The sequence below is a fragment of the Puntigrus tetrazona genome, unplaced genomic scaffold (genome assembly GCF_018831695.1).
Source record: "Puntigrus tetrazona isolate hp1 unplaced genomic scaffold, ASM1883169v1 S000000001, whole genome shotgun sequence".
Lineage (NCBI taxonomy): Eukaryota > Metazoa > Chordata > Actinopteri > Cypriniformes > Cyprinidae > Puntigrus > Puntigrus tetrazona.
In genome coordinates, this window is record NW_025047681.1 from 1602484 (window position 1) to 1630396 (window position 27913).

Genomic DNA, 27913 nt, shown 5'->3' on the forward strand with positions numbered 1-27913 from the left:
GGACCAGAGTTCCCCCCTGGGATTTGGTTGTGGTGTTAGAGCAGGGATGTCAAACTCAGTTGTACAAAGGGCCAAAATTCAATACACACTTTAGGTCGTGGGCGAACAGGATAAACATTTATTTAACACACTAAAACTAAATGTTTTGGAACATAAATATGAATGAAAACAGACAGGAATATTATTCTGAAACAAACTTAAACCTTAAATTACTTCTATTTAATTTTTGCTCTTCATAAAAATATCTTGTTAAATATAATATTCAAATTCCTTTGCTCCTATGTCAATGTATATAAAAAAAATAAACTTAAATATCCCAAAAGATTTTGCTCTCCTTAAAAATATCTCCTGTCAAAATTATACAAGTTAGAAATATGAACATGCTACAAAACCTGGAAATATACATAAAATGTGTGCTTTTCAGCAATAACAATTAAAATCATTCAGTTTTCTTTGCTCTTATGACTCTGATCTGATTATATGCTCTGACCGCAGCCGGATACCTGGCATCTTTTTTTGGCAACGAGTTTGTTTACGTTTGGTGTAAAATCCTGTGTTGTGGAGATTCTCAGGATGGACAGCAGGTGCTCATCAGTGAGACGACTTCTGTGTGCTGTTTTGTTAATCTTCATCACTGAGAAAAGCTTCTCACACAGATATGTGCTCACAAACATGCACAAGGTTCGAGCCGCATGAAGACGGAGCTGAGGCATTGATGTAGGGATGGAGTGAATGAACTGTGCGGGTCCTGCAGTGTCGTACTTTGCCTTCAGTGTCCCATTACACTGCAGCTCAATCAGTTCCATCTGAATCTGCGCAGGTGCAGTTTCAACATCGACGGCAAATGGGTTGCGAAGCAACTCAAAACTCTTTTTTTGTGCTTCAAAGTCACTAAAACGCCATGCGAACTCAGTGCGTAGTGTGCTCAGTTTGTCGGCAAAGTGCGTTTTGGGGAACACATTTGTGCTGACTTGGTTCAACATTACTTGGCAACAGGGAAAGTGAGGCAAGTTGCACTGTTGCATTTGTGTCTCCCATAAAAGCAGCTTCACTTGAAATGCCTTCACTGCGTCATACATGTCAGTAATCATGCGGTCACGTCCCTGGAGCTGCAGATTTAAGGCGTTAATATGAGCTGTTATGTCAGCCAGAAACGCCAACTCACACTTCCATTTTTCCTCCCTCAAAATGGTGGAGTCATTTCCTTTACTGTCCATGAACTGACAGATTTCGTTGCTGAGCTCAAAAATTCTGTTGAGAACTTTCCCCAGACTTAGCCAACGCACCTCTGTATGATAGGGAATGTCGGCAAACTCTGAATCTATCTCCCGCATAAAGGACCGAAACTGCCGGTGATTTAACCCTTTAGCTCAGATAAAGTTTACGGTTTGCGTTACAGTGCTCATTACATGGTCCATCTTCAGGACTTTGCCACATAGTGCTTCCTGGTGTATGATGCAGTGATATGCTGTTAACTCTCCAGTACAGTTCTCCTCCTGCATCTTCATTCGCATCCTTCCCACTAGTTCACTTTTTGCACATAGCCGGCGCTTCATCAGTTGTAAGTCCAATAAGTTTGTCCCAGGGCAGTTTCATGTCGGTTACACTTTGACATACGTTTTCAAAACTGTCTTTTCCAGTCGTTGTCCCGTGCATCGATTTAATGTCCATTACTTCCTCTGTTACGCACAAATTGGAGTCTACGCCACGGATGAAGATAACCAGTTGTGCAGTATCAGTCATATCAGTACTTTCATCCACAGCAAGAGAGTAGGCAATAAAGTCTTTGCTTCTTTCACTCAACTGTGCTCTTAGATCAGTGGCCATCTCACAAATTCGATCAGCAACTGTATTTCTACTCAGACTTATATTTGCCAGCATCTGCTTTTTGTCTGGACATAACACGTTGAACACCTTGATCATGCAGCTCTTCAAAAATTCTCCCTCCGTAAATGGCCGAGCTGATTTGGCGATCTCCTCTGCCACGATAAAACTTGCTTTCACAGCAGCTTCACTTTGTGATTTTGCACGGGTAAAAAACGTCTGCTGGAATGCTAGATTCTTCTTTAACTCTTCTGCTTTCGGTTTCTTCTGCTCTGAATCCAGGTCTTTCAGGTTATCCTTGTTTTGTCTCAAAGTGCCGTCTTATATTGAATTCTTTAATTACAGCCACATTAGCTCCACAAATGAGACATACGGGTTTACCGGCAATGTCACTAAACATATACTCAGCCTCCCATCGGTTATTAAAGGCTCTGTTTTCAGAATCAACTTTTCTTTTTGGCATCGTGACTGGAATCTTCGGCTAACGGCTATCTTCATAATATCTTGTAATAGCTAGACTTAATTGACGCGAGAAGTACGCGGCAAGGCAGCTGAAGCGTTGCATTATGCCATAATGATTATGGGATCTGTAGTTCTGTGCAGTATTGTGTTATCAGCGCTTTATATCGATGGACCATGAATAACAATAATGTAAAATGATCTTGCGGGCCAGATATGATTACAAGGCGGGCCGGATGTGGCCCGCGGGCCGTGAGTTTGACACATGTGTGTTAGAGGCTCTGTGTAAGGCACCCTTCGAGCCCCTCGAAGAGGTTCCCTTACCTGTCTTATCTTATAAGACAGCATTTCTCCTCGCCATCACCTCTCTTCGGAGGTGGGGAGATCTACAGGCCCTCTCAGTGGCCCCTACTTACTTGGACTTTGCCCCAGGCATGGCCAAGGCTTTTGTATACCCAGGAGTGGCTTATACACCTAAAGTGCCCTCTGTTACACCGCAACCGATCATACTGCAGGCCTTCTGTCCTCCCCCTTCCAGGACCTAGACCAGCAAAAGTCCAACTGCATGTGTCCAGTGCGAGCACTGGACACTTATGTGCGCAGAACTGCGTCTCTGCGGAGGTCGGACCACTTACTCATTTGTTTTGGTCCGACAAACAGGGGTGGTGCTGCTGCTAAGCGGACTATTAGCAGGTGGATAGTTGAGGCTATCCACCTGGCCTATGAGGCCTCTGCACTCCCATGCCCTCTCGGGGTCAGAGCGTACTCAACTAGGGGTATGGCGGCCTCCAAGGCCTATCTTAGCGGTGTGCCCCTCGGGGACATCTGCAACGCTGCTGGGTGGTCCACGCCCTCCACTTTTGCCCGTTTTACAAATCTAGACATGAGGGCCGCCCCTGGCTCCTCTGTCTTATCCTGATGGGTGGTCTGAGGACCCCTTTTCAGGCAGGGCCTTGGAACTATGGCGGCGTGGGCATCTCGTTCCCAAAGCGTTTATGACGCAGCTCGAGTTCCTGAAGAGGAACGTCTCAGGTTACAAATTCCTCTAGGGAACGAGACGCTGTGTCCCGATGCCATACTTCCCACACCCGGCGCTTACTTCACTACAGAGGCTGGCGCAGGCCTCGCAGAGCGTGACTTTATACTTCCTGGTCGGTGACGTCATCTCGTCCATGACGTCGCTCCCCTCCATTGGTCAGATTTCACACGTGGGTTCAGAGCGGCTCACACTGAAGGCGTTCCCAAAGCATTTGTGAAGGGAGCGTCTCGTTCCCTAGAGAAACCATGGTTACATTTGTAACCTGAGATGTTATGGAATACACTGGCTCGCAGTGAGTTCACAGTTTTATCAGTCACATTTAATTTACTAAAACATGTTAAATCTGAGCTAAACGGTCCGTTGTTGCTTTCAGTATGTCTAAAAGATCATATAAGATGAACTCAAATTTCACTAACGCACATAATCACCTGAGATGGTCAACCGTCATATACAGTTAATATTTTTCCAGCAAAAATAGATACAAAATATTTGTCTAATTAAAGATTCTGCATGTTGCCGTCACTGCTAGTTAAGATAAACTCAGATTAAGAGTAAGGCCTACAAATAGCTTCCCGATGGAAATTTTTTACGAAAATTATTGTTTTAAATAAATTATTGTACATACTTAGTCCCGTATTTCAAATGACAAGTGATCAACTTATAACTTATATTAATTATAAATACACAAAACTGCTCATTCCATGGCTATGTACAGCAGTCAAAAACAAAATGCAGAATAAATATAATTAAAATCAAAAAAATTAAACTGATGACATCACTTTACTTCCTCCTTCCTATTTTCTAAAGATCTGTGATACAACACCCACGTTACTTCTTCGACGTTTCAATGTTTGAAAACTAATCTCCTTATTTCCTACATTTTCATTATTTTCATGTATTTCATCATTATTTTTGTAACTCTTACTACATATCCTCTCGCACAATAGTTTGCTCTATATGTATAATTTATAACTTCAATGACACACTTTCCACTTCAATAGCTTAAAAAATAAAAATAAAACACCCACTACAAAACAATTTGAGAGAGATTATTCATATTAATATATCATAACTGTACCGGAAGCAAGCTCACGCAGGAGGTAGGTAAAATGATGAAGTTTATTTGCACAGATTGAAAAGCTATGGCAGAGGAATCGGGTGAGTGTATAGTCCTTTGAAAGTCTTTAACAGAAGTTCTTTTCTTTTCCGGGAACCAGGAGAACTGGGAAGACGAAGGAGATCCACGCACCACAACCACAGAGCGGAGACACTGGAGACAGTTGGGACTTAAGGAGATACACAAGAGGTAAGTCATTCACCAATACTTTTTTAAGTCCACTTCATACATACAAGCCCAGACACTGACTGAACTGTGAAAATACCTAATATAATCAAAGAGAGACTAAACGAATACACATGGTGCAAATAAGAGATTGATTTTGTAGTTAGTGTTTTTCGCGTGAGTCAGTTATAACAATCATTATATATTAAATTCAAGGAAATGCCAACTGAGCTATTGAGTGATCCAGCAGAGCCATCTACTGGATATAATGATAACTTCATGTAATTGTCACCTCAAAAGTCTTTGTTTCCACAAGGTTTTTTTTTTTGGCACAATTTTTTCTCTATCTTCATAGGCGAAAATTGAACTCTTACTGCATAACTATTAAGTTAAAACATTATCCCACAATCACACATGCAAACAAAGAGTTTCTCAACACGCTGAAGTCCTGGTGCGAGTCAACAGGTTCAATATTGTAGAAGTGTTTTTATTTAAAAAATTATTTTTTTTGTGGTAGGACGCGGGTATGTTTTACTCACCTTTGAAGCATCCTAGATGTATGTGACTTCTTCTTTCAGATGAATCCAATCTGAGTTATATTAAAAATTGTCCGGACCCCTCCAAGCCTTTCTATGAGACTAAGACTAAGTAGGTGTTCAATGAATAAAGTATGTTCGTCTGTAATAAACATCCCTCACAAGACTTCATATGACGGCAGCTGTAATTAGCCCTCGATGGAATCAATTCCAGTGCCTCGGAATCGACTCTTTTTTGAATCGATTCCCAGCCCGAAAGATACTACTTGAGCTGAACCAAGCTGGACGTGACATCAAGAGTGATCAACAGCAAACTAGCTTTAAATGAAAAATTGATCATTTCTTTCAATACCAACACACATTTGTCATATTCAAAGGAACGCTCTAGGCTTATCCTCCAATTCCACCAGAGTTAATAAGTTGAGTTTTACCTTTTTCGAATCTATTCACCTGATCTCTGGGTCTGGCAATAGCGATTGTAGCATAGCTTAGCATAGATAATGGAATACAGTACAGTAGCATCACATTCAAAAAATTCTGTAGTTTATTGTGTAAAATACAATTTATTATCACAATTCGTTATTTTATTGTACCATCAAACTCGAAGTGTTGCATCAACTGCGCTCATGCTCATTTAAACTTGTTATAAACTTGAGAATGACTTGTCCAGAAATCACGCTGGTTGACAGAACAAGTCAATATTTAGAATGCATTGCAATCACTCAAAAATAGATGACGATAACTCACACCTGCATTAGGAACTGTACTTCTTTGCGTGCCTGTTAGCCTTTTGCTTTGCATGGTTCGCAGAATCTGAAAGATGCGGTAATTATGGCAAACATTCAGAAGGCGGGAGCCACTTTGAAAGGGCAACATTAACTGATTTCATTGCAAGTGAGCGACAACTCAACTTCAATCTAAATATTTACCATAAAGAGCTCAAGTAATTAATTTTTGTTTTGACGAATTAGGCAAAGGCCAGCGCATGCACATTAAACAATCAATCAATCATTTTTATTTTATATAGCGCTTTTAACAACACAGGTTGCATCAAAGCACTGAACAGTATAAAGTAGAAGAATATAATGACAGGGATGTATAAACACAAAGCTCATCCAGTGTCATCGTTAGAAAGTCTACAGTGTGGATTTCTTTACTGTAAATTACAAACAAATTATTATTCGTTGGCTCAAGTTAAAAAATACAGATGTGTCCAGATGTGTCCCTTTAAAAAGCATTAAGGCCTATTCTTACAAGGTTCTCTTTCCCTTATAAATGGTCTTTTCTGCTGTAATGCTATGAATGAATTATCTGGGGCCTCAATGATCTTGTGATCATTTTGCGAATATGCGTACGAGTGATTTATAGACTGAAGAGAAAACGTGGGTGTGAAACCTATTAATCGTAAATGATCGTGAACTGCGCAAATGAATGGTGTCAGCTCTCTACTCTGGTTCTCCTAATTAACGTCATGTAAAACAGCACAGATCGTCATCATTTAGAACAGCGAGAAAAGCTTACATGTTCAAAAACCTGCCTCTGATAGATGTCTACATTTCCATCAGCAAAACGTATTATTTAGAGTCTTCGCTCATCTGCGGTATCTTTCCTTTTAGATGTCAAATAGACATCAATTAGATGTCTTTAAGATGTTTATGATTTAGAATGTATATAAAACTGACATCTGTAAGATGTCTGCCAGACGTTTGTAGACAGCAGATGCTTTCCAGATCAAGAGATCTTTAACAGACATCTTGCAGACGTACGTGTGCTTTCTGTGGCAGTATAATGCCAAACAAAATGTCCAGGTCAATCATCCTGACTGTTAGGAAGCTAACTGGTTTCTTCACTAACTGGTTTCTGCACCGCATGGATCCTCATGTGTAGCTTCAGGCATCTTTTAACAGTAAAACTCTTTCCGCACTGATCACACGCGTGTGCGGTTTCTCTCTGCTGTGGGTCCTCTCGTGCGCTTTCCGATTGGACGACAAATTGAATCTCTTGTCACAGTGTGAACACTTGTAAGGTTTCTCTCCAGTGTGAATCATCTGGTGCTGCTTTAAATGGCTCGCCGAAATGTAAGTCTTGTCACACTCGAAGCACATGTACTCTCTCACACCAGTGTGTATTTTCTCGTGGCTACGTAAACCTTGGAGCTGTGAAAAACTCTTTCCACACTCAGAGCATGAATACGGCTTCTCCTTCGTATGGACTCTCTGGTGTTTCTTCAGGTCTGACGAACAGAAAAATGCCTTTTCACACTGATCACATGTGAACAGCTTCACTCCGGTGTGGATTTTCATGTGCTCTTTAAGGTTTTTTTTAACTGAGAATGTCTTTTCACACCATTCGCACATGAACGGCTTCTCTCCGGTGTGGATCCTCATATGATGCTGACAGTTTGTTTTTCTCGAGAACCTCTTCCCACACTGAACACACATGAACGGCTTCTCTCCGATGTGGATCCTCATGTGACGCTGACAGTTTGTTTTTCCCGAGAACCTCTTTCCACACTGTACACACATGAATGGTTTCTCTCCAGTGTGAACCCTCAAGTGAAGCTCAAGACTTTGCTTGGTTGAGAATCGCTTTTCACACCGATCACAAGTAAAGGGCTTTTCTCCAGTGTGGATCCTCATGTGAATCTTAAGGTACGCCGAATCCACGAAACTGTTCCCACATTGATCACATGTAAACGGTTTCTCTCCGGTGTGGATTTTCATGTGTCTTTTATGTTTCCACTTGTCCATGAAACTCTTTCCACACTGGACACACACGAATGGCTTCTCTCCAGCGTGGATCCTCATGTGGATCTCAAGACTTGATTCACGTTTGAAGCTCTTCCCGCACTGAGCGCAGGGGAAAGTTTTCTCGGCTCTTCTTTTCTTTGAAAATGTCTTTTTAGCCTTTGAGTGACTGAAAGGTTTTTCTCCAGGTTTGTCATGATGTTCCTCACGCAGATCTTCACTCTCCTTGTTCTCCTCCATCGGCTCTGTAGCAAAACAAAAAAAATTAAATTCAGAATATTAAAATAAAACCGTCACATAGGTTTTAATATTTAGTTTGACAAACTTAGAGTACAAGAGAAATTGTTAATATTTTAAATATTTTTCTAAGCTGTAATGAACAAATCTCAAAATACAGCTGTTATTTAAAAAAAATATATATACTTTATTACTTTTGTAATTCATTTATTTTACTGTTTTTCCACAATGTACAATAATAATACATTTGTCAATGAGATAAATTAACTGTTAATTTAGGTTTCAACTAAAATTGCATTTAGTTGTGTTTGGAATTATTATTATTCAATAAGATTTCAATAGAATCCCTGCAGAAAAAAGTTTGCCATTGTTCTTTTGAGCGTGCTTTCATCAGTTTTGAAAGCAGTGTCTTAGCATCTGCAAAATGTGAAGAAAATGTAGTGTTTTTCAGGTTGTAGAGTACGAATTTTGTGAATTTTCATGTTTCATCCATTTTCTTTACCGTTAAACTCTTAAGTATTTTAAAAGTCCTCGTCCGTACTCCTAACGATTTCGGACCTTAATACCTCTCTTAAGGGTTAAAATGCTTTCTGAATTACTTATTTCTTTACTAGGATATTTTCTTTACATTTTGAGAGGGAAACACACATTTCTAAGAATTTTGTCACTAAGAGCAAGATTTTTCATAAATACAGACCCGAGTCTATTACCACCCGCTTTGACTTATACAACAACGGAAATTAGCAAATATAGCTCAATATGTGGGAGAAAGAAATGAACGAAACAGTATTTTCTTATGGTTACTCTTTTATCCCTTCCATGACCACGTGACTAAAAACCAAATGTGCGACATTCAAACTGACCAATCAGCAAATTACAGCTCATGTGAAAGCTGTGACAAATCACACCGGCGTTCTTTAGGTTCAAACTAACGTGTATAGCTTGGCGGCTGTGCGTTTTCACACAGATGGTTTGTTTTGTTCAGGAACAAGAACCTTTGTTAGTTACAATGTTGCATTTTCTTCTCGGTTCAGTTCACTTTGACAAGGGAACATTGTCATACGTACCAAACTGTATCCAAAATGTTCCCTATACCCTCGTTCACTATTCCTTACATTAGTCCACTCATTCAGTTCACTTGAAGGCGTGAATGGAAACGAGAGTGAATTCGGACACTTATCCAAAACATAGCCCATTCACATATATTACTATTATAGTAAAAATACAAAGCAGGTTGACATTGTAAAGTAGTTTTCGCAACTGTTTCAAAATATGGGGTCAGGAGGATGTTTTTGCATCTTTGAAAAAGCCTCCTATACTCACCACAGCTCCATCCCACTTTTTTTTTTTTTTTTTTTTACAATAAATGTTTATTTTTATTCAGCAGAGATGCATTCAATTAATCAGAAGTGAGATTAAATGAAACGCTGTTCATTTAAACTCACTATTCATCCACGGATCTGAGAAAAATAGTGAATTAAACCGATGACGTTACCACTTTAATGAACAAGTGTGCGCCATCAGCGGTTTTAGTTTTGAAAGAAAAAAAAGAGCTAGACTTGAATTAGAACATGTGACGAGTCCAACAACAACAAGTCCGAGACAGCAGAGAAGGATACACACAGCAAATAAGTAAAATACCTTGAATTGCTCACCGCTGTTCAGAAGATCTGCTGCAGCTTCTTTTCAGCAAACTCAACCAGGATCCTCCAAAAGGTGTCTGCTTACACTTCACTTTCGGAACGCACTTCCTGAGCACTTTCTCCTCCCCTCGGGGGAAGCAGCTTCAAGAATAGCTCGCCCAAAAATGAAAATTCTGTCACTAATTACCAGAGAAATATACCTGAATACCCTTTTTATGTATTACAAATGTACTTGTTGGTATTTCATTTATACAGTAGAAGTACACTAATTCAAATTTCTACTTTATTAATATTTAAGTTCAATTGCAAAAGCATGCTAAATACCACTGAGATTTAAATAGATTTTAGTGCATCGAAACAATATACTACTGCAAATATCTACAGACGACTTTTATTGGTGCCTTTCCTGAAAATGTGCTTTGAATAATCTAAAAAATTGTTGCATGTTAGTACATTATTACTTTTTCCCCTTTAGAAATTAAAATACATTTAATTATTGTCCGTGTATACATAATTCAAAGAAGTCATTATTGTTTTAATGCATTCTTTGCCATTTTGATCTTTTACATAATTATCCCCAATGACCAGTTTGCATTATTTATGCGTCATTATTTTTTAAGAAGAAATTTGTCAATTTGAGAGGAACTTTGCCCGCATCCCAATGTTCATACCATCCCCCCTAAATAGTATGTGAGATTAGAATATGTATATCTCAAATGCATAATATCTCGAAAGGGTGGATCTCTTAACTTAATATATAGAATGTATACATTCATTATCTGTGTTACATTTCATCTGCAATATCAATGTGAACTTTTACAAACATATATTACCGAGTTCAACTAGCAAGCGCGATTAGCAAGTTCGAGCAAAAATATTAATTTAACTAAAATGAAAATACCAAATCTAAGAGTATTATATTACTGTGTAATTTTAGCATACGTTTTTAATATGAACTTTAGACATTGTACTCATATATTCGTTTTATTCATCTCATTTTATTCATCATATCTTTTATCATATGCTGTGTGCCATGACATGTGCTTGCTACTAAAAGACAGAAGTAATACAGAAGTATAGAGTGTGTGTGCGACTTACTAATGTGAGTAGAACTAGCTCAGTGTGTACGTGTAGTAAGACAGCATGAGATGTTCTGAGAGTTAAACCAAGTCACAAAGCACACACTGAATGAGAATAGCCGAAGAAGTGGAATGTGATGGCATTATTTTAAGAATTTATATGCATTAGTATAATCACAAGCGTGTTGTTTAATGGTTTAAATGGGCATGATGTTTATTAAGAGTGTTAGGATGAGATTTTGTGCAAATACCAGGAAAACAAGATGGAGTCAGATAAGCGTGGTCTAAGAAGACTGGTGGCTGGGGGAAGATTGAAGATTGACGTTAAATTCTAACAAATATGCAGCTTGTGTTTGTGATGATGTGGTGTGAGGAGTTCATCTGACAAGCCAGTGCACTGTAACTTTTATATCTGATTAATAAAACTTCAGTTTATTGGAAAAAAACTTTCTTCAATTTTTGAACATGCAGGACTGCCTTTAACAACAATGTATAAATACAAGCATACAGTATATATTTAAAAAATATTTCTATTAGTTTAACTATGTAAGGTTTATGCATAATACATTGTTGGGTCTGGATGCTCCTTTAAGCTTCTTTCCCGCTGGAGTCACTCTTGTTAAAATAAAGACACGACAATTTGTTTCTAATTTTCAAAGAGCTCGCGAGTTGCAAGCGAAACAAAACCGTCCAGTCTGCCTTGGTTTGCATCTGAAAGCCCCACCAGAAAACCTCCTTATTGTGAAAAGATCAGAAAACACACCATGTTACAAAGTGGAGCGTCCTATCATCATAGCGTGACTCGTCCAAGGTTGAGTTCTGGCATTAAGACTGTGTTCCCAAAACTTGCGAGAAAGCGGCCTTGGTACGCGATAAGCAGGAACTAAGATATGAAAACAGTCCAAGATATGAAAGACCCAGCAATCCTTGAAGATATGCACACACATCTGCTCTGGAAATTTCCATCATGCAGTCACTTAATGTCAACATTAAATCATAGAAAATCATATTTCATCTAACATACATATTTTTCTTGTCTTTCCAGCTGCTCACATATGACCAACGAGGAAATACTCCCCCAAACCACGTATACAAAGTCTATTTCTGAACAAACACATTGCTTTAAAATCTATAAATATGGATGCATATCTTACTGTATTCTTTACATTTTACAGCTATCCATTCTTTTAGTTAAAATTCTAAATCGGCAAAGGTTGCATATCTTTTTGAAAGTTGAAAAGATAGTATTTCGACTCAACTTTTGTCACTAAAGTAAGTAAAACGTTCTCACACACTTCAACTGAAAACATATTCTGTGACAATCGTAATTATTAAACCAATTGGTAATACTCGAGCTGATTTAAATGTTCTCTTTCCTTCTGTTATTGTCAGGCTTCCTGCAAGCATTTGTTCTCAAGTTAAAGAAAAAAATACCTAAATAATTCAAATTTGTTGCAACTGTTTCTATAAGAAGCTTCTATAGTTACGATACTTAGCAATTCATTTCCTCATTTAAACCCCAAAAGTTAGCTCCTCTATTTTACACCGGATGTAAATTAGAATAAAACTCAGACATAGTCAGATATAGGTTTTTTTTTGGTAGCTCGTTGTTCTATTGCTCTGTAAAAAGTGTTAGACATAAAACTAAATTTAGCATTAGACCTTCTAAATCGGTCTGAACTGGTTCTGCAGTCAGCTGTGTTTGTGATGGAAAGAGTTCAGCAAGAGTTCAGCAAGGTGGAAGCTGTGAACAACATCCAGTTCTTTGTGGACGAGGCACCAGACTCTTTATCCTCACAGAAATTCTTCAAAACAACATTGATATATCAGACAATAATGTCAATAAAAGTACGAAACAAGAATAAAAGTTCCAACAAAGACTCAAATTAATTTGAATAAATATTTTTTACATTTTTTACCCTGATTTACCCTAAACTGTTACAATCACCAGCTGGGAGTGACCACGAACTCCATCAGAGGGCACTCCACCCAGGACAGTTTCGTCCGTCTGGCTCTAAAGACTCTTATTTTGAAGCGATTGTTCCTCATTGTGTCTGCGTTCCCTTATTTGTCTCAGACCTCTTTGTCGCAAAAAAAAAACATGCTTTTATTTGAAAATCTGTTTGGTTCACCTCTCTGCAGAAAGTTTCATTTGATGTCCTAAGGTGCCAGCTAATGGGAAAAATTATTTTCGCTTTTTTGAAGTTATTGAATGTATTTTAAAAAGGAAGGCAACGTGTCCTCTAGGGCAGTGGGTCACGATTCCTGTGTAAGGGTCCCCCTTTTCCTGCAGAACGGAATCCAGAGGCCCGGGTCGAAGGTCAATGCGTGTTCGGTCTTTTCTTTGCGTCTCGTTAAAAATCACTAATATTTATTAATCTTTTGTGTTTCCAATTATAGTACTGACCTTATACATAATTTTATCTGACTCCAATCTTTCGTGATTTTAGTTATATTTATTTAAATGTAACTGCTGATCCCTCTAGTTGTGATTAAATTTGGATCATTAATTAACTATAATATTTCCTAGTTTCAACTTATCGTTCGTTAGGAGTCTGGGTCGCTTAGAGACCTTGTTTGGCCAGAACAGACTCACGACACATCTGGTCTAGTCCAGGTCTTAGTCAGAGGCTACCCCATAGATTGCTTAACTTAATGCAGCCATCTCCTCGATAGACTCAAAAAGAGTAGTTTTTTATGCATTCCCTAAGTAATAGCATGCTAAGTCAGTTTGGTGGCCAGAAGTCAAGATCTCAAAAACGTGCCCCCGGCTCCATCCATTGTTCGTTGATCTGAATCATTACCGGTGGTGTGTAGCGACAATTGTCAGGCCCAAGTACTGCAGCTTCCTGGTGTGACGAAAATTAGAGTCCGGGTTGAAACTGGGAATTTAAGGGCGAATGGTGTGTGAAAGGAAAAGTTGTTGATTTTATCAATTATATTTAGTTGTCTATTTGTTGTTTGTTTATGGGTTAGGTTCTTTGGCGATGATTTAGTGTTTCCTTTTGCCTGGTTTATCTTTTTGATTTGATTTCTCTTGTAGAATGTAAAGTGTTGTTGATTTCCCTCTTAATTTGTAATGGGCCCATCTTTCTCTTTATAAGCTGTTGTGTTGTCCATTTTGGTGGCGTTTGTTTTTTTGGTCTGTCTCTGTCTGCCTGGTTTGTTTTTTTAGATTAATTAAAAGGGTTTTTTCTAGTGACTGCTGGTGTTCCTTGTCTTTGACTTCTCGGTCCCACACAAGATAGATGCATTTTATTTCAGGACTTCATTCCTCCTGTTTTGACATGATTTGGCCTTGATTGATGTTGACATTTTGCAGTTGAATAGGATGCAGTTGAATGTTGATGAAAAAGAGGACTTTACTACTGACTCTTCAATACTGTCAGAGATTCTGGATTTTGAATAAAGATTATGCCAGGAAGATTATGCCAGCTCTCTGTAATGGTACAAGGCATCACTGACTTGTCTGAAGGGGATATAGATCCATAAGAGTGGAATGGGAGGATGCTGAAGTGTGATTTGGACCCTTTTAGACTTGTTGAATGTCAGCAGTGCAAATCTCTTTCTTTGACTGATCTGAGGAGATTGAGAATCCATTTAGCGTCCACTGCCCAGATAAAGTTTATATAAACTTTCAATAGCTTCCTGTTTTGTGTATTCCCTCCAATTATTTAGGATATGGGAATGTGCATTAAATGTTTTTTTGTATTGTTTTTCCAGATCTCCGCGAAATCTGTACACAACCCACTTCCAGTAGGGCAGTTCACAGAGGTCATGTGTGATGCTCCAGTTTGCATAAATTCCTCCTGCTCTTCTGTATTCTCTAACATAGAAGGTTTTATTGGTCACGCTAAAAGTACGATCACTTGTCACTAAAGTTGTGCAAATATCAGCACAGAGATTTTGTGTGTTTGTGAAATAATGTCCATTAATTCCATTCACTCTGTGTAAAGCAACACTGTGATCTCCTCTGTGGTTTTCTGTGTCGTTGGTGCAGATGGCTCCACAGAACGGACACTGAACCCAACAGCAATGACAAAAGTGATCAATCAGAAGCTCATCTGGTCTGAATTTATAGTGCAGATTTACTGGAAATGTCCCTGTGGAAAAACTGCTTCTAATTTCTGACATTAGAGCAGAAAGTTCTTGTTTTATCACATCTTCCAGGAGTTTGAAATCATCATGTCTGACTACACCGAGGTCTTTTTCAGAGAAGTGCAGCTGAACGGAGAGCTGCTGCGTGAAACTCTTCAACCACAAAACAACATCTCCTCTTTTCTCCTGAACATGTTCAGTAGATTCATGGGCTGCTTTTATGATTTTTTGCTGCAGGAGTTCAATGTTCTCCTCTATCCTTGGTAAAACACTGACACTGAACTGACCGGCGATGTACCGACTGACTTCATCTCTGATGAAACTCGTCAAGTGATCTCTGGGAGTTTTAAAATAGTTCATGTATTTGTCAAAATCCTCCTCTTCTGCCAGTGTCTTCAGAATGTGTATTTCCAGATTTGATCTGTTTCCATTCAGAGATTCACAGTTTGATCTTATTTCTTTTGCCAAATCTCTAGAAGTCTTCTCATAGAAACTCTGCTCAATGTGTTCTTTAAGTTTCTGACAAATTATTTCACCAAAAATGGCAATTGATGTTGCTCCTTGACAGTGTTTCTGGAAGAAACTATAGTACTCTTCTCTCTTCTTCTCAGTATAGAGATCAAGATCGTTGGCTTCGCAGAACAGTCTGTGTTGTTGAATGAAACTGTCTTTTGCTCTGTTACAGATGCAAAAAACCAAATTTACAAAGAATTCTTCCTGAAAATCATATTTCTCACATTTTCTCTGATATTCTTTTATACTCTTTCTGATGCAATCTGTTAGTTGTTGAATACAGCTGATGTTGTAGCCCTTCACTGAAATATTAAAGGATGAAATCAGTGTGTTTGTCTTCAGAACAACGTCTTTGACAAAAGATTTTATTTGGTATTGATCTACTGTGGTGAGAGTTAATTGCTTTTTTGAATACTCTCTGAAAATGACATATTCAGAGTAATTTGACACAGCAAGAATATTATTGTAATTGTTGCCCTGTTTGCAGCAACTGAGAACCTGTGTCACATCATTCAGTATATCAGTATCTGTGATGATCTTCACACTCTTTTCCCAAATAAAGTCAAACTCCTTCTTCAATGTTTCTTCATCATTTGCTTTGTCTTTGAGTTCTAAGGCAAGTTCTTTGCTCTTTTCAATTAGAGTGTTTTCAAGTTGTTTTCTCTTTTCATTCTTTTTCTCAAGATCTTGATCCTGCAGAATCTCATTCAATCTCAGTTTTGTTTCTCTCACAATGCTTTTTTCAAACTCTTTGATTTTTGTTTCAAATGATGTTTTCCACTTACTCAGTATTTCTGCATAAGCATCTTTCTCAAAAAATTCTGACACTGATCTTTCTACTTTTTTACTTGTCTTAGTCACTTCTCTTTCAAGTTCAGTTTCATCAACTTCACAAACAGTTTTATTTTTTATTTTGTTGTACAGTTTTTTCTCAATTACAGTCATGGCATTCTGAAGTTTATTGGTCCACTTGCTGTATTCATTCTCCAGTTTAGTATAGGCTGCAGTCTCCAGAGAGTTTCCAAAGCTGAAGACAAATTGTTCCTTTAGTAAAGCCTCCCAGAGGTCTTTAATATGATCTTTGAGGTGTGTCAGATTCATTCCATGTGATTTTGAAGCATGAGATAGAACAGTTTTCTTAAGCTCTTGAATGTTTTCACAGTAGTTTGGGTTAGGTGGTGCCATTGGTGGGCTGCCTTCCCAGAGCTGAGCGAAATACTTCACATCATTCTGAACATCAAATTTAATGACATCACTGAAACATTCTGCATCACAGCCTTCCTCTTTAGCAGCGAGTTTTGTCACCTTATCCAGTGTCTCCTGCAGTCGTCGCTTACCCTCCATGTTTTTCTCTTTTGCTGTAATGTCTAAAACATTCTGATGTACAAACACACAGCTGGGATTCAGTCTGACCTTCTTCATCCTCAGATAGGCCTGAACAACAATCTGAAGAATGTCCTGCATCTCAGCAATGTTTTCTCCAAGGATGTTTATCAGTGTTAGATTTGCAAGGCCTACAACAAATGTGGCTAGTTCATTATCATGATGTCTTGTTGATCTTCCAACTAGTTCTGGAGCATGAAGACCCTCAGTATCAACAACCAGAATATAGTCAAAATCCATCTGTGTTTTCATCTCATCTGAAAGTCTGACCAGCTGCATGAAAGCTCCTCTGGTGCATCTGCCAGCACTGACAGCAAATTCAAGTCCAAACATGGCATTCAGCATGGTGGATTTTCCAGAACTCTGAATCCCTAAAACTGAGAGGACAAAAAATCTGGTCTGGTCTCCCAGTTTCTGGGTTAGTTGGTCTAAAAGAGCAGAGATCCAGACCAGAGGAACATGAACAGCGTCTCCATCCATCAGCTCCATTGGAAATCCAGAGATCATCATCTCTGCTGCAAGACTCGGGAGAGAAGAGAAGTGAACCTGCAGGTCTGCTTTGTTCTTCTTCACAAATAAACATGATTCATAGATTTGTCCGATATCCCTCATTATGTGCTCCAAACCAAAGGTTGCAGCCTGAAGTTCTTCAGCTATTTTCTCAAGTTGAGTTTGTTCATTCTGAAGTTGTTTTGACTTGTCATGATTATCTTTTAGTTTTAAGACTGTTGACCATTTTACATCATACTCGTGATGTAGAGCAGAAAGATCAGCTGATGTATGTTCATCCAGGAGAATTTTGAGCCATTTGAGAAAAAACATCTTCTGATTTTGATAACATGAGTTAGTTTCTTTAATGAAGCACTTTATGAAGTCACTGGTGTAAAGTTCATGCTGTTGGTGACGGATTTCAGTGTTTTTTCCCCATTCTGTCTTATCCCCTTGAGTTCGATGTAGTTTTTTGTTGTTCTGACACCACTGATGCCACAGTTTTCCCTGATGAGGCAGAAATGATTCTTTGATTTCTCTCAACTCATTCACCTTTAGCAGACTGATTATCTGCTGTGCTGCTTCTCTTCCTCTCTTACAGTCATCATCTTCCTCCTCATCTACTGTGATATCTGAGTGTTTGGACACATCTTCAAGTCTGAAACTGGAAGATGATTCTAAGAGACAAGCATTTATGACTTTTCTGAGTTCTTCAGATACATCTGCCTGATTTCTGTCTTTCAAACCAATTTTGAATTTTCCTTTCTTTGTCTTACTTACTGAAGAATTATTCTCATCAATGAGACAAATGAGTGGCTTTATGTCTTTGTACAGGTTTTGGATTTTTGCTGCATTTCTGTCATTCCTGTCCATTTGTGGTAGAACAACAACATTGACTGAGGCCATTTCAGTAAGGATCTGCAGTTGTTTCTCATGTTTTCCTGCATCACCATGTAGATTACAGAATGCCACACAGTCAATAAATTTATCTGTGTCTGTTCCAGAAGGACAGTACCAGGCGATCTCCACCACTCCATCCATCAGGACTCTGGTTTTGCTGCTTCCTGGACAGTTCCTGTGGAAGAACGTGTTGTGTTTCTCATTGATCAGACTGTTCATCATCTGAGACTTGGATGAAGACACGGGGCCAAATCTGAAGAAAAACACCATTGGAGTTTTTGTCTTGTAGATCGGCTGGCTTTGACTGATGATTTCACCCTTTGTGTTTTTCATCTTCCAGCTCTTGTTGATTTGTCTGAATGTCCAGAGAGGAAACTCAATCTGTCGTGTGAATGGATCAAGAACAAACAGAGGCAGAGCGTACTGACACTGAGACAGTTTAGTCACCATCAGCTGCTTCAGGAAACTATCAGCACAATGAAACACAGCCATCTGAACATCCATTGGGTGAACAGGATCGGACTGAGAAGTGTTATTGAAAACATCAAAAATATCACTCTCTTCTTCAGATAAGTCATTGTCTGTTTGTTGTGTTTGATACTGTTTGATGGTCTCTGGAGTTTTAATGTATCTTGCTCTGTAGTTCATCATCATTAAGTTTTGTATAAAAGTCTGAACCAGCTCCTTTTCAGAATAAAACTCATGGGATTTTAATGAGTGTTTAGTTATCTGAAGAACATCTGCAGCTCTTTGTTTATTGAAGTGCTTGACTTCAACATGGAGTTTCCGGAATAACTTCTCCATTTCTATGTCTTTTCTTTTTGCAGGTGTTAATCTGAACTGATTCCTGCCATTTCAATTTCCTTATAGTTTCCCTGAAAAAGAGATTAACAATTTGTTTACTATGGTGTAAGAATTAATCTAACAGAATAAAATAATTGGACTACTGAACTAATTATGCACTGAACCTCTGTTTGGAAGAGATCTCAGTGATAGAGATCTTGTGTCGTTTTGAATTATTCTTGAAAAGTTATCTTTATAGTGGTTTTTTTTTTTTCTTGTTCTAATGTTAACAACACGCTTTCCTAAAATGTCTTGTTTAAACATGCCCCCACATGTCCCAAATCTTTACGCAAAGTCAGTAAAAACATACAGAGAAGAAAAGACACATGTAAATGCAAAATAAAAGTATTAAGGTCACAAATTAGGTGTAAAAACATCAGGAACCATTTATTCTCCTTCCTGAAATCTCGAGAAATGCAATGTGTCTCTCAATGGCCGCATTTACACTGCATTGTCCAAGTGACCCAATTCCTATTTTTTTTTCTTCCATGTGGCACAGATCAGATATGGTTAAGTGAGTTATGTGGGATTTATGTTTTAAAGGATTTATGTTTTACAGGTTTTACTCAATAGAAGCACTGTGCCCAGGCCTCATAAAGGCTCTGTGTTTTTCCATTTGATATTATGTGTTTTTCCATTTTGATATTATGTGTGTATGTGCTGTACAAAATGTCTTATCTACAGAAACAAGATATGGAGACTACTGAGCTCATCTACTGGTCGAGAAGAAACAACTGCACCTGGTTCTGTGAAGGACACCCTGAATGGGAGGAAGACCCAAGCACAAGAATATAAATATTGTGTGAAATGTAGTGTGAGCATGAGTTGTTCTGTATCCTGAGCTCAGTCTCAATTATTCTGACTTTATTAAACTTAAGATTTTAAATTTAAGAGTAAGTCTCATCATTGACAGACCTGAACCTGGGAGGAAACAACGAAGATTTTTCCCAACAGTGTATATATATATATATATATATATATATATATATATATATATATATATATATATATATATATATATATATATATATATATATATATATATATATATATCACCAAGCCAGCAGAGGAGCCCTTACCTCTGGGTGATCTGCATTCACTCCCTCTGCGACAACTTCCTGTTCCAGGACTATAAATACTGCAGCAGGCCACTCACCTGCAGGTTGCATTGTTCTCCTGTTTAATTGTTTTGGATTGCTATTGGTTTCTTGTTTCCCTGGTTTTGACCCTGCCTATCTTCTGATTTTCTGATTGTTTGCTGCCTGACCTGACCACCGCCTGTTTTTGGATTTTGTTGTTGCCTTGCCTCTGATACTCCTGTTTGCCCTGTTCGACGCCTGCCTGCTTTGACCATGCCTTCGTTTAATAAAAGCCTCCAAATGGATCCGCACGCTTCAGACCCCTCACTCATGACAATATATATATATGTTCATTAGTTTGTGTTAAATAAAAGGCAAAGGAAAGTGTGACTGCTCATTGCTGCTGTTGTCAATAGCAATGGCTCATGCACAAGTTCATTACATATTGAAACAACAAAATATAAAAAGCTTGCATGTTTGTGTGCTTTTTGATGAATACACATGTAAATCTCAAAATCACCTCCATAGAAAAAGCTTTTTCGTCAAGCTAATTTCAGCTAGTAAGTTTTGGATTACTTCAAAAAAGGAGATTGGATGCACAGCTTGATTCAGCAGAGGAGATCAATTTGCATGAGCAAGTCTTTCTTTTATGAGTCTACTTGCCTTAGTTGTTATTGTGTTACTATGACTTGTGCATATTTACTTTGTACTACTTGTACTTTTACTGCAAATTTTTCATACTATATTTCATGTCTCTATAAACAAGTGAAACACAATAAAACATTTAATTGAATTGCATTTTTACTGAAACATATTCCAATCATAGTTATGTAAAGAACTCAGCTTTCACTTGAGCCGTGCCGATGACGCTAAGGGGAACACCTTTCAGCATGACGGCTTTGAATTGTGTGTGAATCAAACCAATGAACGGGTGGGACGTCATTGGCCAGGAAGCATAAAAGCACCTGTAATGCTGCTGTCTTCAGCTTTCTGTCATTCAGCAAAGTGTGGTGTGTGTGTCCGTGAAAGTGTCTCCAAAAAAAGAAAAAAAATGTCTAAGCAAATGAGAAGGGGCGAGGGTGAGTCCCGCTATAGCATGTGTGTTCATCTGTGCAAACGTTACATCTTGCCGGATGACAAACATTTTTGACACATAAGCTTGCTTGAAATAGCTTGCTTGAAATGTCCTCATTGCGAGCGTATGCCATTGTGCATGCTTTGTTTACCAGAAGGATCTTTTTAAGGAGATATCCTTCGCTAGTGATCCTCGCGAGCATCACTCTTAATGTTTCCTGCCCACCAACGTAACAGGGCTTGGACGCTTGCTATCAGGCTCAGACAGGGAACTAGCAGTGGCACCCTCTGTTGGTGCGCCATGTCACAACAACCACCTAGTCCCTCACTTACCACCAGAGGCCACCACAAGAGTCTTAGTAGATCATTTTGTAGTGTGGAAATTACTGCCGAATGTTTCTCGTTGGGTCCTGCTCACTGTAGAAAGGAGGTTACAGAATCCGGTTCAGATTGCTTTTGCCGTGTTTCACAGGTGTTCACCAGGCTCTGGTGATGGAATAGGAAGTAGATACTCTCGTAAAGAAGGAAGCCATCAAGGTGGTCCCTCTTCGCAAAAGAGATTTCAGGTTTCAAGATGTTGTCCTCACTCACAATGGAACGTCTGGGATTGAGACTAAACACCAAGAAAAGTGTGCTTTCTCCAGCTCAGAGAACCATTTATCTTTGTGTGGGATTCCACCCCAATGACTCTTATGACTCCTGCTCGGACCAAGTCGATCCTCACTGCAGCTGCCAGAGTAAAAGAAGCATGTCTCTGTACGTGCCTTAGACATGTGGAGGAAACCCTGCATTTCCTACATCAGGGCCCGGTGCTGGGTGCTCTGTTTCGCTGCTTAACGCAAGCGACGGACACGTCTCTCACTGTTTGGGGATCAGTCATGAGTGACTGCTCAGCCCACGGTCTGTGGAGGGGTTGTCATCTCATGTGGCACATCAACTGCATGGAGATGCTGGCCATGTTTCGGGCTTTGAAACACTTCTTTCCAAACATGTGTTGGTGCGCACCAACAACACATCTGTGGTCTCTTACATAAACCACCAAGGAGATCTGTGTTTGCGGCCCTTATACAAGCTGGCACACCAGATCCTTGTGTGATCTCGGGACAGCCCACATTATATTCCATTAAATGTGGATGCGGACATCCTGTCAAGAGGCAGGGGCCGAGGCCCAGAGAATGAATGCTCCACCCCAAGGTGGTGAACACAATGCTAACAACAGTGAAAAATCTCTCTATGGGCTTAAATGGTGGCCCACAGAGGGCCTCTAACACCACAGCCATTTTCCATGTTGGAACTCGGGATTGTACTGGAGGTCTCGACCTCAGCGCACTACGGAAGAAACATGTCACCAGGGGGTCTCTACCAACTGTAAGTCCACTGAGAGAGGCGTGGTAGGCAGAGATCGCCACCACGTAAACCTTCAGGGTGGAGTGGGTGAGCCCCGTAGACAACCTAGCCTGCAGGACTCCAGCAATGTACCAACTGGGCAGTTAATTGGGTCATGCTGGCGGTTTCTACACCATGAAGTAAAAGGTTTCCACTTCAGGGCATACAGTTTCCTTGTAGATGGAGCTCTGGATTGGAGGATGGTCTCAACAACCTCAGTTGAGAGACCGGAACCTTAGGGGCCACACCCACAGTTTCCACAGCTCCGGATGAGGATGCACTATGGTGCCTCCTGACTAGAAAGGTGTACAGACGGAACCTCGGCCACACTTGTACCATACAAGCTAAACTGTGCGCCCACAGAGCTGCCTTGTGAAGGAAAAGCGATCAACTGCTCGTCTGCTACCCCTAAGAAGGGGTTGAGCAGGTGGATAGTTGATGCCATAGATTTAGCTTATGAGTACAGACGTTGCCGAGGCTCTAGACAAAACTAGAGGGGACATTGTGCATTTTCTCAAGTTGCAAAGAGGTGCCTCTGTGTGGTAGAACACTTTCCAGAACAATTTCCAGATCCACAAACAGAGCACATAGGGCTTGTATAACAGCAACAGTCCATGGACATGACAATTATAAGAAGTTTTGGTAGAGCAAGGAAAAATAATAGACTCTGGTTGGACTCAGGAGGCAATTTAGAGACCATGCAGGGCTTTGCTAACATTGTCGTTGACTGAGCTAACATTAACAAACACTTTACATAAAACTGACATGACACCTTCATAGTCACGACATGACACGTCATGAATTTGTAGGAGGTTTTATGCATGTTTACGATAACTCTGCATTAAAAGTGACATAATTGAGTAAACGACACTTAATGAAAGATATGATTATGTGAGATATCTTTATTATGGGCTAGGGTAAGGGTTGGGGTAAGATTATGTTAGGGTTAGATCAAATGATATTGTATGTCATGTCATAATTACGAAGGTGTCGTCATGTCAGTCTTATGCACACCCCTTCAAGTAAAGTTAAGCTAACACAAACGGTTACTAGGTAACTTCAGACTGTTAGCTTAATGTATAATGCAGATTAGAACATTCTGTGAACCATGAAAGTGAATTTACTTTTAACTGCACATTTTCTGCCATTGATATATCTTGGTGCTGATTGTCAGAAGGGAAAGTAACTAATTACAAATACTTCTACATTTTTTCTACACTGAGTATAATTAAATTTTGGTACTTTTACTTTAATTAAAATAAAACTAAAGTATTCAACTTCGCTACATTTTGCGAAGTTCAGTTCAGCTTATAATGTGCAGGAAATACAGAATATGGACAATGACATACCACAATCACTTTAGCGAAAAAGGTTATATTAGGTCATTTCCATGTAATAAATATACTATATGAATAATGCAGCCCTAATTGAGGTAACATTTATTACAGTAAAGAAACTATTTTGCCTTGTGTGTTTGTATAAACCAATCCTAAAATTGTCATTAGGAAAATACATTATTATTATACTCAATATAGTTTTTTTTCTGGAACCTCTCTGTTCATGCTGTTTTAGACCCTTTTCTTTCTTTCAAATTTGACATGACAATGAGGAGTGACAATGGCTATTGATTTTCAGTGATAATGACCCCTGATAATGACCCCATCAGTGACTGTGACCTAGAAGCAGGTAAGAGAGAATGTGAGGAGACAGAAAACTAAGGCTTCTTAAAATTAGAAACCTGTTTATTTTCTTTATCAAAAGCAGAACGTTTTGTTGATATTGTGAATGTATGCAAAAAATAATAGACTCTTTTACAGATTAGATTGATTTATTGTTTTTCTGTAGGAAAAAAAACTGAAAGTGTAATTTAAGCTTTCAGTTGGTCACTCCAAGTCACATCAGATATGACAGATGAATTGGGATCTCGCTTCGAGACCCATCCACTTTGAGTGTATAAAAATTAGCCAAAAAACATTGGCACGCACTGATTGCATCCAGTTACAGCAGATCACATAGTGAGTAGGAGTTGGATTGAAGGCTGTCTCCTTCTACTGTTAAAGTCGGCTTTAATGTGGCTGCTATCGCTGCAATCCAAGACCCTATAGATGGGACGTATGTTGGTAAGCATGACTTGATTATCAGGTTCCTCAGGGATGGCCAGGAGGTTGAATTTCCAACCGTACCGTCTCGGGACCTGTTTCTAGTGCCGAAAAGCAGTACAGCAAGCCCCATTGAGCCTTTGACAGCAGTCAAGCTGAAGATTTTGTTAATGAAAACGGCTCCTGCTCACATTGGCCTCCATCAAGAGCGTAGGGGATCTGCAGGCATTTTCAGTCGATGAATTGTGCCTAAAGATTGGGTCAGCAGATTCCCAGGTCACACTGGGGCTGCGGCCTGGCTACATACCCATGGTTCCCACCATTCCATTTACAGATCAAGCGCTGCCCCTGGAGGAACTTTGCTCTTTCCCGTCCAAGCACTAAAATGCTATGTTGACTGGACACAAAGATTGTCTGTCACAGAGGCCGGCAGAAGGGGAATGCTGTCTCCAAGCAGAGGATGACCCACTGGAAAGTGGATGCCATCACCCTGGCCTTACAAGCACAGGGTGTGTCCTTCCCCCTCAGGTTAGGAGCACACTCAACAAGGAGTGTGGCATTGTCCTGGGCGTGGGCTCATGGCGCCTCGTGGCAGATATCTGTAGAGCTGGGTGACCCCTAACACGTTTACCACATTCTATAGCCCTATGTGTGGAACTGGTATCCTCTTGTGTTCTCCCCTTAAACGGGTGGAGACACTGAGAGGCACGGATTCTGGTCGGCTTGTTAACTGATCCAGAGTGTCCTTACAGTAGATCCTGTTGAGCTCCTCCATCCCCTTGGCAAGCAAGAAGTGGTGGAGCATCTGGCACCAGGCCCTCATTTGATGAATCCTTGAGAGCTAATAGAGGACTCCATGTGTATATTTCCATGGTATATCCTCAGATCCCTGTGATTTTTGTAAAGTGGAAAGAACATGTCCATCCTCAGTGGAAATTATGCCTATGATAAGGTCTCAGTTGTAAGGTGCACACATTGTAATTTTTTAATTGTTTGAGTGTTAGTAATCATATTTATTATGTATACCAAATGTCTCCACAAGCCTCTGATCAGAAAGCATCAGCACATCAAAAAGCGGCAGTCAGACCAGTGATAATTATGTTGTTGTTCAGAGGCTTTAAAACAAATGACAATTATGGAATTTCTGGCTGTAGTCCTGCACTGATCAGCTCGCTGATTTGTTTACTCCCATCTTTAATCTTTCCCACCTACTTAAAAAAATCTTCATGTCTGTGCCTAAGAACAATAAATCATCTTGTCTGAATGTTGCCCTCCCATCAATAATCAGGCAGATCTTTGAGAGACTGATAAATAACAAAATTTGCTCATCCAACCCTGATACTTTGGATCCTCTTCAATTTGTGTATTGCCCCAATCTCACGCATATTACAGCACAGCAACAACAGGAACTATGTAAGGCTGCTATTTATTGACTACTTCTCAGCTTTCAATACTATTATCCCCAGAAAGCTAGCTTCTAATCTCATAGACCTCTGCCTTAACTCAACTATGACTGCACGTCCTCCCACAGCTCCACAATTATTATCACATTTGCAAATGATACTGTGGTTTTGGGTCTCATTTCCAATAATAATAAGGCTGCATACTTGGAGGTAGAGAAACTTGCATCACGTTGCCCAGATAATTGTCTCTCTCTGAATATGTGGAAAAACAAAGAGCTGACTGATGATTTCGGGAAAAGACCCTACACTCCTCTTATGACTAGAGTGATCCCTGAGGATGAGCAGGGTGGCCACCATCCAAACAGCATTACCAAGCTTGAAAGAGCCAGGATAAATAATAAAAAAAAAAAAATAACTGCATAAAATATGTCTTAATTTCGATTTTTGTTTGCCCATGATTAAAGAATTAATCAATGTGTGTTAGTATTTTTAATAAATATACAATCAAAAGAACAGTGCAGATAATTTTTTAGAGCTACTTTTGATCATACGTACCTAGGGTGCTGATGTTTTTGATGATGTGCTGATAATGTGACCACAATAATTTTATTCTTTTTTGTGTGTTTGAGGTTTAATCAAAATTTTGTCCATTTGTGAACGTTATTAGGCTCGTTTGGGATGTTTATGCAAAAAAGGTTAAAAGGTAAATGATACACATACATACATACATACACATACACACACACACACACACACACACACACACACATATATACACATATACATATATATTCACTTTTAGTTCAAAATTAGCTTTTGCACATTCTGGCTTATTTTGCCTCCATGGGTCAAAAATACATTTTTATCATTCAAAGATGGTAGACAAATCAGACAATTCATGTTCATACACATGCACATCAACCATTCAATCCATAAACTCTATCATAAACAAAATAAGGAAATTAATCTTATCACACTGAACTTTAAAGTTTTTGTTCATTAAAAATATGTTGGTATTTAGTAGCAGAAGAAAGATATAAAGTTTTGTTTATCTGGGTTTAAGATTGTTTAATCATCGATGAACCCTGCCCTAAAATTTATAAATGAAGTATGAAGCTAATTATAAATGAAAAACAAAATGTTTTTGATTCATAAAGACAAACCTGCATATGGAAGGCTTCCCTCTCCCTCTTTCATCAGTTCAGTTATAAGCAGAAAATGTAGGTTCTCTGATAAACGTGTCTATTTATAGCAAGTATTCAGAAATGTCACCTGACATCACCACAAATAACACAGAACACTTTTACTTTCTCTCTGCAATGTCAGGTGATTTTTATTAATGCAAAAGGACTGCCTAGGAAACACAGGGCTCTGAGGCTATGCCGTGGAAATACACACATAAAGTCCTCTTTGGGTACTTTACATGGCTCCCAGCCCTCAACGGTTCTCACGGATTCATCGAGAGGGCCTGGTGCCAGATGCTCCGCTACATCTGGCTGCCGAGGGGAATGGAGGAGCTCGACAGGGTCTACTGTATGGACGCTCTGGAGCAGTTAACAAGCCAACCTGAAATCGGGCCTCTCAGTGTTTCTACCCGTTTGAGGTGAGAACACAGGAGGATACCGGTTCCACACGTAGACTATAGAATAGCAAATGTGTTAGGGGTTGCAAGACGCGTCAAATTTGCCAGACATAACGTCGTCTTTAGAAAGACGCACCCGCGAATGCTCTTTTAGTGTTAAGGCAACGGGGGATAGCTGCTTTGCACACAAACAGGGGGGTAGTGCAGCCTGATTGTGG

At 39.3% G+C, this 27913-nt stretch overlaps 2 protein-coding genes, 1 long non-coding RNA gene and 1 pseudogene across 5 annotated transcripts; 1 reads left to right on the forward strand and 3 right to left on the reverse strand.

Moving 5' to 3' along the window:
• Positions 1–476: 476 nt before the first annotated feature.
• On the reverse strand, positions 477–2287 carry LOC122331468 (annotated as a pseudogene).
• Positions 2288–5646: 3359 nt separating this feature from the next.
• On the reverse strand, positions 5647–9829 carry LOC122331719 (gastrula zinc finger protein XlCGF8.2DB-like). 2 transcript variants are annotated; one of them, XM_043229227.1, is made up of 2 exons: positions 9780–9829; positions 5647–8132 (listed from the first exon to the last, which is right to left on the reverse strand). In XM_043229227.1, exon 2 carries the CDS (start codon positions 8125–8127, stop codon positions 7030–7032), a length of 1098 nt encoding a protein of 365 aa, XP_043085162.1. In that variant the 5' UTR covers positions 8128–8132; positions 9780–9829; the 3' UTR covers positions 5647–7029. The 2 variants fall into 2 exon arrangements, with proteins under 2 accessions (XP_043085162.1, XP_043085163.1); XM_043229228.1 differs by having other exon boundaries at positions 9766–9829.
• A 1393-nt stretch (positions 9830–11222) lies between these two features.
• On the forward strand, positions 11223–18474 carry LOC122331742. The gene is made up of 3 exons (XR_006248280.1): positions 11223–13166; positions 18164–18239; positions 18334–18474. It is a non-coding gene; the product is annotated as an uncharacterized LOC122331742 (long non-coding RNA).
• LOC122331713 (interferon-induced very large GTPase 1-like) lies at positions 13838–27364 on the reverse strand. Of its 2 annotated transcripts, none has more exons than XM_043229215.1 (2): positions 27277–27364; positions 13838–19104 (listed from the first exon to the last, which is right to left on the reverse strand). In XM_043229215.1, exon 2 carries the CDS (start codon positions 19031–19033, stop codon positions 14447–14449), a length of 4587 nt encoding a protein of 1528 aa, XP_043085150.1. In that variant the 5' UTR covers positions 19034–19104; positions 27277–27364; the 3' UTR covers positions 13838–14446. The 2 variants fall into 2 exon arrangements, with proteins under 2 accessions (XP_043085150.1, XP_043085151.1); XM_043229216.1 differs by lacking the exon at positions 27277–27364 and adding an exon at positions 26669–27240.
• Between the last annotated feature and the right edge of the window lie 549 nt (positions 27365–27913).

What these genes read in the sequence shown, in the direction of transcription:
- LOC122331719 (XM_043229227.1), bottom strand. Translation starts at nt 8,127, where the DNA reads ATGGAGGAGAACAAGGAGAGTGAAGATCTGCGTGAGGAACATCATGAC.
- LOC122331713 (XM_043229215.1), bottom strand. Translation starts at nt 19,033, where the DNA reads ATGGAGAAGTTATTCCGGAAACTCCATGTTGAAGTCAAGCACTTCAAT.